The following is a 13,792-nucleotide window of genomic DNA, read 5'->3' as shown; positions in this document are numbered from 1 at the left end:
TTGCAGGTGGCAACATACATTGGGAACTAAAAATAAACTATCTTTTGGGAAAGCAATTTGCTAACATGTTTTAAAAACCACAAATGCATCCTTCAACTAGGTAATCCCATCTTTGAGGATTTCAGCTGGAGAGATAATCCAAAACAGGGCCAGGGCTAGACACCAAGTATAAGGGAGTTGGTGAGAGTATGACACTGGCAAATATGCTCAACAGTATCAGGTCTTTAAAATATCACATACGTTTGCATGGGCCTATGCAAATGTATGTGATATTTTAAAGAATCACAGTACCCAGATGGCTCCTCTCTGCTTTGATTCTCGCACTAGCTTGAGGCAGCAGCAGGGTCTGTCCACTTGCCCAGCAAGAAAAGTGAATCCAGACACTACAGTCAGAAGGCAGTGGCAGAGCCCTGGCTTCAGCTCGTTATCTCACAGGATCTGGAGCCAGACAACCTGGGCTCTCTAACTGTGGCCTTGAGCAAGCTCACCTTTCTACCACTGCTTCCTCAACTGTAAAATGGGAATAATAACAGGATCTGCCTCGTAGTTGTGGTAAGGCTCTAATGGGACAAAACAGTAAGGTTCTTAAAATGATGCTGGCACATAGTAAGTGCTCAGTGAACACTGGCCTTATTCTCATCATGACACAGTACGGGAGCCCTGGGAAGAAAAGCAACAACACAAAAAACGCTGCACTTCCCCAAATGCCTAGGATATGCCCACACCTGTATGGAAATGATGTCTGCCAAGGTGAGGGGCTGAAAATGAAAAGCTGTCCATGCGTAGAGAAGGGATAGTAACAGAATCTTTGCTTATTATGCTGCTGTCTAGATTTGTATTGGTGAAAGGCTAACATTATCATTCTCAAAGGGAAGCAAATGGCTGCCTGCACCCCAAGAGTACCCAGGCTCCCTGAGGCTGGCCAGACGGCAGGGATTCTCTTGTCCCCACATGAGCCTGTTACGGCTTCTACGGGCTCCAGAGAAAACATGTCACATACTCTTCCCAGATGACACCCCCGAAACCTGCATCTACTCCAACTGGTCCCCGTGGTCCGCCTGCAGCTCTTCCACCTGCGACAAAGGGAAGAGGATGCGGCAGCGCATGCTGAAGGCACAGCTGGATCTCAGCGTCCCCTGCCCCGACACCCAGGACTTCCAGCCCTGCATGGGCCCTGGGTGCAGCGACGAAGGTAAGGATACCTAGGCCAGTGAGTGCCTGACAGCTCAGGAAGGGAGGGTCCTGCCTGGCTATGCCGGTGGCTCATACCTGGTCAAGCAGACTCTCATCTCCAACAGTGTTTTGAGGGCCGTGAACACAGACATGTCTTGTGACATCAAAAAAGAGTTCTTGAGATTGACTGACCAACCTCCACCCTCCTATGCCCAGCCATGGAAAAAAAAAAAAAAAAGACACAAGTCTGTTCTCCAAGTCCAAGAGTTTCTTTTCTGTGGAAAGGTTCATTTGTGCCTTATATTAGATTCCAGATCTAAGTGATATCATGTGGTATTTGTCTTTCTCTTTCTGATTTAACTTCACTTAGTATGAGAGAGAGTCTCTAGTTCCATCCATCTTGTGGCAAATGGCATGATTTTGTTCTTTATGGTTGAGTAGTGTTCCATTGTGTATAATATACCACATCTTCTTAATCCATTCATCTGTCGATGGACATTTAGGTTGTTTCCAGTCTTGGCTATTGTGAACAGTGCTGCAATGAACATACAGGTGCATGTATCTTTTTCAAGGAAAGTCTTATCCGGATATATGCTCAAGAGTGGGATTGATGGGTCATACGGTAGTTCTATATTTAGTTTTCTGAGGTACCTCCACACTGCTTTCCATAGTGGTTGTACCAATTTACATTCCCATTAATAGTGTAGGAAGGTTCTCTTTTCTCCACACCCTCTCCAGCATTTATTTGTTGACTTGTTAATGATGGCATTTCTGACAGGTGTGAGGTGGTACCTCATAGTAGTTTTGATTTGTATTTCTCTAATAATTAGTGATGTTGAGCATTTTTTTCCTGTGCTTGTGGCCATCTGTATATCTTCTTTGGAGAAATGTCTATTCAGGGTTTTTGCCCATTTTTCAATTGGGTTGTTGGCTTTTTTGCTGTTGGGTTGTATAAATTGTTTGTATAGTTTAGAGATTAAGCCCTTGTCAGTTGCATTGTTTGAAATTATCTTCTCCCATTCTGTAGGTTGTCTTTTGGGTTTTTTTTTTTTTTTTTTTTTTTTTTTTTTTTAATGGTTCCTTTGCTATGCAAAAGCTTGTCAATTAGACTTGTGGTTGCCAAGGGGGAAGGGGAGAGAGTGGGATGGACTGGGAGTCTGGGGTTAATAGAGGCAAACTATTACATTTGGAGTGGATAAGCAATGAGATCCTGCTGTATAGCACAGGGAACTATATCTAGTCACTTGTGATGGAACTTGATGGAGGATAATGTGAGAAAAAAGATGTTATATGGCTGGGTCACTTTGCTGTACAATAGAAACTGATAGAACATGGTAAATCAACTAATTGAAAAAAGAAAAATCAGAAAAAAAGAAAAATACTTGAAAATGCCCTCTGTAACTGTCAGAAATTTTGCATTCCTTTTCTCCCTGAACTTGTACTTCCAATCTACTTCCTCATATAATTTTCACTACTGTAATATATTTTGTGCTTTAATATATCTTTTTAATCATGCATATTTTTCTACCAAGTTTTATATATATAGACTAAAATACTTTTGTTTTATATAAGGTTCAAAGCACTAAAGTAAATCTTAGTGATATCATGTGTCATTATAACACATTGATCAAAATAATCCAATTGTACTATATGTCTGATAAATATTAAACATAAAAATTTTTAAAAAAGGAAAAGAAAAAAAAAAAAAGACGCACGTTACTGAAGAGCTGGCAAACATCATGGCAAACTACAAACCACAAGCTGCCTGCTCCTGAGCTTTAACTCCAGTCTTTTTAAGAAGCATATAGGAGTTCCCGTCGTGGCGCAGTGGTTAACGAATCCGACTAGGAACCATGAGGTTGCGGGTTCGGTCCCTGCCCTTGCTCAGTGGGTTAACGATCCGGCGTTGCCGTGAGCTGTGGTGTAGGTTGCAGACGCGGCTCAGATCCCGCGTTGCTGTGGCTCTGGCGTAGGCCGGTGGCTACAGCTCCGATTCAACCCCTAGCCTGGGAACCTCCATATGCCGTGGGAGCGGCCCAAGAAATAGCAACAAAACAAAAAAACAAACAAACAAACAAAAAAAAGAAGCATATAGACTGGTTGGCCAAGATTGAATCTAGATCACTGCCCTACGGCCGTGTCATTCACAGACCTCCATGCACGTCCCACCTCAGCCTGAGTCACAGCCCTCACTTCCTTGTATCAGGACCTTTGGATTGATTGCAGCAATTCCGTCTCTCTTGGTAACTGGTCAAAGGTCAGGCTTGAACAGTGAGCTTGCAGGGCCTGTGTCCTGACTGCTTAAGCTTCATGATGGCACTGTGCTGACTGTGGTACAGAGGCCAGCGGCCTCCTTTCCGGGGCCCAACTCCTCTCTCTGCCTGAACAGAGCTATACTCTGTGCTCTGATCTTAACTGTCTCAGAGGTGCATGGAGGCAACAGGAAGTGTATAGGCTGGGCTTGTTTATGGCAGGAAGAAAACCACTTCTAAGCAGAGGATAATTGAAGAAAGCTTACCCCCCTGTGCAGGTCACTCTCTGGCTCTTTCCAGGAAACAGTCTTAATTAAATACCTCTCCCGGCTGCACTCCATGGTGGTGCCTGTGCCCAGGATAAGGCACTTCAGAGGGATGTGAACCTTGCATGGATAGGCCGGCCTTTCCTGCAAGCAGGCAGGGAAGAAGCTGTGACAGGACTGGTCACGTTGGAGGCTCTTTCTCTGTCTTGGGGATGAGGATGGGGAAGGGCAGCATTTGACTGAAGCCTGCAGGGGGAGTTGAGGTCTTTAACCACCTTCTCCATAGGGGTGTTCAGGTGGCATCCAGGTGGCAATGATAATTCTGAAACATGTTCAGCTATACTTTTTTTTTAATTGGTATTTCTTCATTTTTTTATATTACTCAATGAGTTTATTACATTTATAGTTGTACAATGTCGTTTTGGTTTTTTGCAGTATATAGCATCAAATTTACCATCTTCACTATTTTTAACGGTACAGTTCAGTGGTTTTAAGTGCATACACATTGTTGTGCAACCATCACCACTGTCTATATCCAGAACTCTTTGCATCTTGCAAAACAAACAAGAGACCCATTAAACATTAACTCTCCATTCCCCCCAGCCCCCATCCCACTTTCTAAGAATTGACTATTCTAGGTATCTAATAGAAGTGAAATCATACAGTATTTGACCATTGATGAGTGGCTTATTTCACTCAACGTAGTGTCCTCAAGTTTCATTTGTGTAGTGGCACGTGTCAGAATTTCCCTGCGTCTAACACCGGGTCCAGCTGTCTGTCTTGCTGCACTGTCCAGAGACCAAACAACAATGTGTAAGCACCATCACATATGTGCACATGACAGCCTGTGGACATGTATAGGCTGGCTTCATGCTAACTTCAATCCTTCTTTCTACCTTCAGCTCCCAGGAACACACACAATACGCCCTGTAGAAAACTACTCACAAGCACTGTTCCCTTCATCTTAAATACAGATATTCTCTACCCCAACAAGAGTGCACTCAGATGTGCCCTCTTGTGTGAAATCCTCCCCAGAACTCCAAGCAGCGAGTTTTTTCTATTCCAATTCCCTGGGCTCATCTCTGTTGTCATATTTTCAATACCTAGAATTATTGTCAGTTTATGTGCCCATCTCTCTTTCTGGAGTAGAACAAAAATTCCTATCTGACACTCTTTTTAACCTCAGTACATAACACTAAGCAACCCATAAATCATTATTGACATGAGTAAATGGATGGGGTTGGATGACTTCATTTCCCTCTTTTTTTTTTAGAACAGGCAAACACACACATGCAGATCCAGACATCTTTCAAATGTATTTTCTTTTTTTTTTTTTTGTCTTTTTGTCTTTTGTTGTTGTTGTTGTTGCTATTTCTTGGGCCGCTCCCACGGCATATGGAGGTTCCCAGGCTAGGGGTCTAATCGGAGCTGTAGCCACCGGCCTACGCCAGGGCCACAGCAACGCGGGATCCGAGCCGCGTCTGCGACCTACACCACAGCTCACGGCAACGCCGGATCGTTAACTCACTGAGCAAGGGCAGGGACCGAACCCGCAACCTCATGGTTCCTAGTCGGATTCGTTAACCACTGCGCCACGACGGGAACTCCTCAAATGTATTTTCATGAGATAAGGAATACTCCTGAGTGCTCTGTGCACCTGGAAAAAGGCATTTCCTTTAGAGAACAATTCCTAGTTTAAAGAATTATGCCTTTTACATGGGCTTCCATCCTCAACTCCTAACTCCCCCTGAATGCCACCTGGTCTTGATTCCTGCCTTTGGGCAAGTCCGGTCACCCGAATCTCCCAGCTCCGCAGTGCCCGTTCACTTGTGTATTGCAGACGGCTCCACCTGCACCATGTCCGAGTGGATCACCTGGTCACCTTGCAGCATCTCCTGTGGTACCGGCATGCGGTCCCGTGAGAGGTATGTGAAGCAGTTCCCAGAGGACGGCTCCGTGTGCACATTGCCCACCGAGGAGACGGAGAAGTGCACCGTCAATGAGGAATGCTGTGAGTGGGGCCCTGGGAGGGAGGGGCAGGCTCGGGGCTCTCAAGGCCACCGATGCGACCCAGTGCCACTCCCCAGCTCCCAGCAGCTGCCTGATGACCGAGTGGGGCGAGTGGGACGAGTGCAGTGCCACCTGTGGGATGGGCATGAAGAAGCGGCACCGCATGGTCAAGATGAGCCCGGCGGACGGTTCCATGTGCAAGGCGGAGACGTCTCAGGCAGAGAAGTGCATGATGCCCGAGTGCCGTGAGTGGGCAGGAGGGAGGGGACAGTGGACCACAGCAGCCCTATTCTTATCATCATTACGGCTGAGCAGCTGCAGGTGGAAATATGGGTCCCTGTCTGTGCAGCATATTGCTAGGAACAACATAAGGTCTATAATGTGTGGACATCATCCAGATGCAGAGAGCCATTCTGAGCAATGCTGGGGTGGCAAACTAGCGGCCTCTGCATGGAATTCACTTGTAGCTGTGTTTGACAGGACCCCAGAGTATCTTTGGGGAGGGTGACACATGTAGGCAAGGTGTGCATTCCTCAGGCCACAAGAGACCCTCTCATTCTATGTTGAGGTTGCCTGTGGCCCCATAAAAAGCATTACAACCCCTGCTCTGTGCACAAATGCACACAGAAAAGACAAAAAAAAAAAACAAAAACAAAAAAAAACAAATTCACACAGGCCCACACATCATGTACACATGCACCCAAGTACTCGCCCATTCTAGAGATTTCAGCACCGAAGCATCCAAAAATGCATCACTGAGCTTATCTTTTAGTGCATGGTTCTTGGGGCATGTGGGATGTTTCTGTGAGACCCTACTCAAAGGTCCTCGGGTGTTTCAAGTGGGCACTTGTGTACTCATCACTGAGGCCCATCTGATGCCACGCCATGAGCACCAGCTGAGCCAGCGAGATGCAGGAGAGTGACAAGAGCAGTGGTCTGCTGAGTCCCTCCCAGCTCCAAGGGGGTTCACTTGGGTTATCTAAATACATTGGTCAACACTTTACTCAAGGGACCCCAGCGGAGGACAGAGGGTGGGGGGCACCAGATCAGAGAAAGCAAAGGGAGCCCATTTTCAATGGAAAACCTGGCTCTTGACCTAGACACCATCCCGTGCTTGCTGTCCCCGTGGTCCGAGTGGAGTGACTGCAGTGTGACCTGCGGGAAGGGCATGCGGACCCGCCAGCGGATGCTCAAGTCTCTGGCCGAACTCGGGGACTGTAACGAGGAGCTGGAGCAGGTGGAAAAGTGCATGCTGCCCGAATGCCGTAAGTCCTGGAGCTCCTGCAAGCCACCTCTCCTCTCCTCCTGTTAACCAGCCCCGGGCTGAGTACAAAATGACTATTTATTCTGTGTTAGGAAAGTTAGTTAAACTTTCAATCTTCTCAGTGGTAAAGGGGGATTCCATTATGGCCTACAAAAAATACCCCAACTGTAAAGGGCTGCAAAGTCTCAAAAGGAAACTTACTTAGATGGAAAACACTTAGGACAGGCTCAATAAAACTTACTTCCCCACCCCAATTAGAGGCTTGTCTGACACATGGGTTTCCCAAGCTTTTTAATTCTAGTCCTCCTCCTTGGACCACTTTATTTTCCTGTGACCTCAGGACAGACTTTAAACCAATGACTCCTGTACCTCTGCAGCCTTGGTAAGACAAGCTGACAAAATCAATACATTCAAAAGCTCCACGTCCACCCCCATCTCCTCCCAGATCATTGGGATGAGCTGAGTTTATTGTCTGGGGACTAATTTCCAAAGAGAGCGCCCATTTCTCTAACTGGTCCTCCCTGAGAGCTTTCCCTCTTAGGTGGTGGGAAGTCAGACATGCTTGCTATGATCTGTTGTTTTCTGGCTGCCTCTGACATGCACGTGCAGCCTTCGGTGCTTCGTCTCCATTGTTACTACTCAGGCTGCCTGCCTGGCGACAGAAACCTCAGCAGATACTTAGCATCACTGTCCCTTATCTGTTAGAAAGCAAGAAAAACTTCTGAACTTGCTCTGAGAATTAAACCACATAATTGGCATGGTACAAAGTGCCCAGCACTGGACCTAGCCAAAGTGGGGAGCCTCCATCAGTGTCACATATTACACAGTTCCTAGGCTGTTTTAGCCAAAGTCATGTGTTGACCCAGACCATCAAATGAAACAAAGCCTGGGACTGTTAATAACTAAGACTGACCCAGAGTTCAACACATCTCACCAGAGCCGGGGCTGCAGAACCTTCTGAGATGTTGTTACCAACTTAAACAAGACTCTGCATCCACAGGTACTGTATCTGGGGCCACTGAATGAAGAAAGAAAAAGAACACTTAGGGAATATTTACTGAGGGCCAGGAACTGGGCTGAGACCATTACTTCACTTAATCCTCAAAACCTAGTGAGAAAAATACCGTTATCCCATGTTGCACTCAGGAAAGCTGCCTAAGCTCCCAGTGGGAGAAAAGGCCTGAGACAGGGAACAAAAGAGCCATCCAGCCTGGTCCTCACTTTGCAAAGGCAGAGGTTTGGAATCATTTGCCTCCCTAGGAGATATCTTGAGAATCACTCTGGTGGGTTCTCCCCGCTCCACATTTGTAAGATGCTGGCTTAATGAGAAGAATGTGCTGGATCTCTTACCATGATAAACTGCAACACTACTTGTACTTGTCTCTCTTCTCTCCTGAATTTCCTACTTCTGATCTCTGTGTTTTTCTCAGACCACCATAAATAAGGCCCAGGATGATGTCAAGAACAAGAGCCATTGCCTGGGTCTTACTACAATGTCCTTAGTATGGTCACCTCTGAAAAATGGCACCAATGAGCTGTGCCTTCCTAAAAAAATCAGGGTCTTTGGCTGTGGGAAGCGGATCTGTGCCGCTTGAGGCTAATTTGACAATATTCCAGAAGTACACAGAGCAGGGCAAGAGGCTTTGGACTAATCTTCAAAGTCCCCCCCACCCCCAAAGCCTTTTCAAACCATGAAGAGGGCCCAGCATGGGGGTTGTGATTTGGGTACCAATCCTGCATCTACTGCTTATCAACCATGGGGGCTAGATGAAGTCAGCCTGTCTCTTAAGCCTCAGTTTCTTCGTCTGTAAAATGGGTAATAGGACCTGCTTTGCCTTTCCCATAGGCTTGTGTTGAGATGTTCAGAGGAGAGTGTCAGTGACCATATCTTATATCAGACATGAGATACACTCACACCCATCTGTGTCTTGCCAGCCATTGACTGTGAGCTCACCGAGTGGTCCCAGTGGTCAGAATGTAACAAGTCATGTGGGAAAGGCCACATGATTCGAACCCGCATGATCCAAATGGAGCCTCAGTTTGGAGGCGCGCCCTGCCCAGAGACTGTGCAGCGGAAAAAGTGCCGCATCCGGAAGTGCCTCCGAAATCCATCCATCCAGAAACTGCGCTGGAGGGAGGCCCGAGAGAGCCGGAGAAGTGAGCAGCTGAGGGAAGAGTCGGACGGGGAACAGTTTCCAGGTACTGCTCAGGGTGAGGCTGGCATCCAGGGAGATGTCAAAGCAGAGGAAATTTGAATGGGTCTCAAAGGATTTGTAGGAGTCTGCCAGTTAAAAGGGTGCCTCAGGCAGCAGTAAGAATGGCAAAGGTACAGAGATACTGAAAAGCAAGGTATGTTCAAGTCACAAGTGGGATGCAGAAGGAACACATAGTTTCCTGCCTCTCCTGCCACACTGAGATGGAGAGGTAGGGTAGGAACCAGACCATGAAAATGAAAGGTCCAGCGGCCAGCTGAAGACTTGATTCTGTAAATGAAGTTTTTAACAGGCCTGTGTTGAGTGGTTTGAGGTGGCAAAAACAGAAACAAGAGGGAGTTCCCATCATGGCTCAGCAGTAATGAGCCCAACGAGGATCCATGAGGATGCGGGTTCAATACCTGGCCTTGTTCAGTGGCGTAAGGATCCGGCGTTGCCGTGAGCTGTGGTGTGGGTCACAGACACGGCTCGGATCTGGTGTTGCGATGGCTGTGGCGTAGGCTGGCAGCTATAGCTCTCATTCGACCCTTCTCCTGGGGACTTCCATATGCCGAGGGTGTGGCCGCAAAAAGCAAAAAAGCAAACAACAACAAAAAAACAGAGACACAGAAGCTGGATAAGTTTTCTCTGTAGCCAGGGGAGAGACTGTGTATCCCACTCCTCCAGCATAACCTGAGGGAGTTCCAAGACTTTAAAAAAAAAAAAAAATCCACCTAAGGCTTTACTGCTGAATACGCTGGTCCAGACCAAGAGCACAAAATCATCAACAAAACAATGAAACAGTAATTGGGAAGATCCATGGTCAGTTTTGGATCCAGGCTAATTGCTGGTCTGGATTCCCTGGAGTGGGTGAGGAGCTATGTATGAGTGAAGGTTAATGGGTTTCTATTTATAAAGGTGCAGCTCAAATTACCCATTTTTCTTTTCTCTTCCATAAGCATTACACCTCCACCTGAAGTTCACTATCTTTTCACTAAGGGAGCTGTTCCTTTATCAAAATGCTGTCTGCTGCACATGGTGGTCATGTGGCCAGTCAACAAACATTCATTGTGCCCCACTATGTGCCAGGAGGCACTATGCCATGAAACTTAGCAAAGTACTGACTGAATAGTCATAAATGTAACTGGTTCTACAAAGGAGTGCTATAGAAGCCTTTTTTTTTTTTTTTTAAAGACCTAACCTAATTTTGGGGTCAGGGAAGTTTTCTTTGAGAAATGCATGTCTAACTACAAGAAAAACAATAAAGCATACCTGAGTTTACTTAGAACTGGGGAGGCTGAGGACTTGGGGGAGCAAAACACCAAGAGAAAGTAATTCATTGCTCCTTGAGTGGCTGGTGCATTAACAAGCCACCCCAAAAGAGAAATGAAATTAACATGATGCCGTAGAGCAGAGGCTTGGCCTGACTTGGGGATAATTCTTCTGGGGTCATTCAAGTGGCTACCGTCAGCTGGTGGTTCAGCTGGGGCTAGAAGGCCTAGTCTGGATTCACCTGCATTTCTGGGGCCTCTCTCCACGTGGTCTCTCCAGCATACAGCTGGCCTTGCTTACATGGTGGTAGAAAGGTTCCTGACAGCTTTTTCCAAGGCGGGTTTGCTCATATCCCACTGGCCAAAAAAGCAGGTCATATAGCCAAGTCCAGATTCAAGAGGTGGAGAAACAGACTCCGCCCCTTGATAGGGAAGAGCTGCAAGGTACTGATGGCCATTTTTTGCAGTCTATCACATATGAGTTAATAGTCCCTAATAAGGACTCTAGCCATTATGTAATTCAACAAGGCACTGTGGATAAGAGCCCAGACAACTAACCAAGGCTGACAGTTGTTTCCTAGAGTGCAGTGTCTGCTGGCCTAACAAGGTCTTCTCATGCTTTCAGGCTGCAGGATGCGCCCCTGGACGGCCTGGTCGGAATGCACCAAACTGTGTGGAGGCGGGATTCAGGAACGCTACATGACTGTAAAGAAGAGGTTCAAAAGCTCCCAGTTTACCAGCTGCAAAGACAAGAAGGAGATCAGAGCATGCAATGTCCATCCATGTTAACAAGGGCACACGTTCCCTAGGGCTACACTCTAGACCCCCCAGAGTCACCAATGGTTGGATTGTTTGTTTGCTTGTTTGTTTAAAGCAGTTTAAATTGTGTACACTAGTTTTCATTTCTGCAGTGCAGTATGCCCAGTAGTTTTGGGGGTGCCAGGGACATCCCTCTGTATACTTTTTGGTGGCACAGATGGTGGGGGGGGGGTCCCTCATCCTCAGCTGGCCCTCCTCCAGCTCAAGAGAATAATGTCAGCCACCCATACTGAGTAGAAGTGTGTCCCTCTGGAGCATCCACCTGGGCTCCTCCACCTGGAGAGGCAGCTGTGTCTGCAGGTTAACTCTGCCTCTGTCCACGGTCCCCCCCACCCCCATCAGGTGGAGGGCAGATTCCCCTCGTTCTCATCTGTGGCCTGCTTGCTCTTGCAGGAAACTGTTGTTTGCCCATCTCTTCTCATTTAGTGGAACTTTAGGGTCCTTGTTGAGTCTCCTCAGTCATCAATAGTTCTTGGGGAAAATGGAGCTGGCAAACAGGAAGAGAAGTACTGATGCTGGATAGCTTTTCTTCTTTCACTGAGAAATTGTGAATGCATGTATGTCACCCCCTTAATGTTGGTTCCTGATGCCCCAAAGGAAAGAAATGATGGCTGCTTTATTTGAATGTCAGGTAACCAGTTCTTATATCTAAGGTAAAAGGTACTAAGTCTAGAAATTATTTTTCCCTTCTTTAGGGGGTTTTTGGACAAAATTTTCTTAGGAAGCCAGCCTTATGAACCTTCTGATGCTAGATCCTTACTAGAACCCAGGCAGCAAAACTGGCCTCTATATATAGCAGTCCCAAACCTGAGTTTTTTAAATCTTCTGACACAAGACTCTTAAGTTTTCAAGCCAGTATCTACCAAGAAAACTTTTTTTTAGTTATGCAAACATTTTGCTGAGTCTGTCACCACAGCCCACCAAGCCATTCCTTCAACAAAAATACTATGTCTGGACTTGAAAGAGTTTTTTTAAGTCATAACATTTTATATGTAGAGAGAAAAAGTATTTCAGAGATAAGACAAATCTAGGGAGAAAGGAATGTTACATAATCAAACTTGGCAGGAAAGTCTGTTGGGAATTCAAACCTATGTCAAGCCCCCACACCAGGGGTCTGGTTCTCTGACACAACCACAGGGAAGGTCATGGTTTTCCACCCCTTCCGAGCACTCATAAGCACACCAAATTCAGGGAGACTAACTACCAAGGATTAGTATGTAAAAGGACATTTTACCAAGTGGAGTCCCTCAGTTTACTCAACTCGTTCATTGTTAAAATTATCATTTCATTTCTGTTGCAGGCCGCCTTTATCATGCTTAATCCAAATATGTACCATGGAAGAGATGCATACAATGCTCTGAATACACTACTTTTAAGAATCTGCATTAAACACATCAGGATATTCCAAACACAACATATATATATATATGTGTGTGTGCATATATATATATATATGCTATAGCCTTGAATCTGTACCATTTTAACACAAGAGAGACTATTCAATAAAAAACTCATTGGGTCTGTCTTTCGTGTTTTAGTTTTAAAACTCAGTATTCAGAAGGTTGGGTCTTTTTACAGGTATCCATTTCAGTCATTCAGAAAAAGATATGCCTTTTGCTCCCTCACTCTAGAGGGGCCACTATTACCATTCTTGAGCCTTTTGGATGTTTGGGTTGTTCCCAACATTATTTTTTCAATCCTTAACTGAACTGGCTTTCTCTTCCCACAAAGCAACACAAAATATAAAGAAATAAGAGGTTTAATTTTCTACTTGGACCAAAAAAGAGTCCTGATACAGAATCTGCTCACTTTTGCAAGGTTACTCTTAGCTATCTAGAGGCATCCTTCCTCCCAAACCATGAAAAATCAAAGTTCCATACAATGGCAATTCCTAGGTAAGGACATGCCACCCTAGTGTCTCATGTTATTTGGTCCCTACTGTGTACATTTTTAATCCTAAATTTTGGAGACTTAAAACGAGGCAACTGGTTAACGGCTGAGAATGGGTAACATTTTTCTTGTTACATTAGGTGGTTTTCTTTGGTTTTTCGTTTTTCGGTTTTGGAGGGTTTTTTTGTTTTTTTTTTTTTTTTTTTTGCTTGCAAGGGGGGATTTATAAAAAGCATCAAATCTCTTTCTTACCAAAGTCTTGGTTTATAGTTTTTCTGGCTAACCAATCATTTTGGAAATAAAGACTTTTTACTACAAAAATGACATCTGTTTGGACGTCCACTTAAGAGAGTAAACAGCTTATAAGATAGTAAAAATTGCCATATAAAGAACAACCATAGTTGTTGTGTATATTCTTATCAATGCCAAACCACTCAGACTCCAGTTTACATCCACATTTTAAGATGACAGTAAGTTCAGAGATATATCTCCCAACCAAACATGGGGTCACTCACCTGTCATCTTGTTAATGCATTATTTGAAGGATATCTGTTGTAGCAAATGAGAATAAAGGCTGGGCTTCTTTAGACCCAGAATTTAAAGATTCTGTGCTGTTTTAATTTGAACTTTGTGCATTAAATGTGTTTTAAGTGTA

General features: G+C 45.3%; 1 protein-coding gene across 1 annotated transcript in view; it reads left to right on the top strand.

Annotated features, from left to right (window-relative positions):
- Positions 1-13,792, top strand: part of SPON1 (spondin 1) — a 331,696-nt gene extending 317,904 nt beyond the window's left edge. Inside the window, exons 11-16 of the mRNA XM_003122966.6 lie at positions 1,010-1,192; positions 5,532-5,702; positions 5,779-5,946; positions 6,802-6,966; positions 8,901-9,164; positions 11,054-13,792. Coding sequence (XP_003123014.4) covers positions 1,010-1,192; positions 5,532-5,702; positions 5,779-5,946; positions 6,802-6,966; positions 8,901-9,164; positions 11,054-11,217 — 1,115 coding nt within the window. The 3' untranslated portion in view covers positions 11,218-13,792. The remainder of the gene's footprint in view (positions 1-1,009; positions 1,193-5,531; positions 5,703-5,778; positions 5,947-6,801; positions 6,967-8,900; positions 9,165-11,053) is intronic.

The sequence above is a fragment of the Sus scrofa genome, chromosome 2 (assembly GCF_000003025.6).
Source record: "Sus scrofa isolate TJ Tabasco breed Duroc chromosome 2, Sscrofa11.1, whole genome shotgun sequence".
Classification (NCBI taxonomy): Eukaryota; Metazoa; Chordata; class Mammalia; order Artiodactyla; family Suidae; genus Sus; species Sus scrofa.
This window is presented reverse-complemented; position numbering and strand designations above follow the sequence as displayed.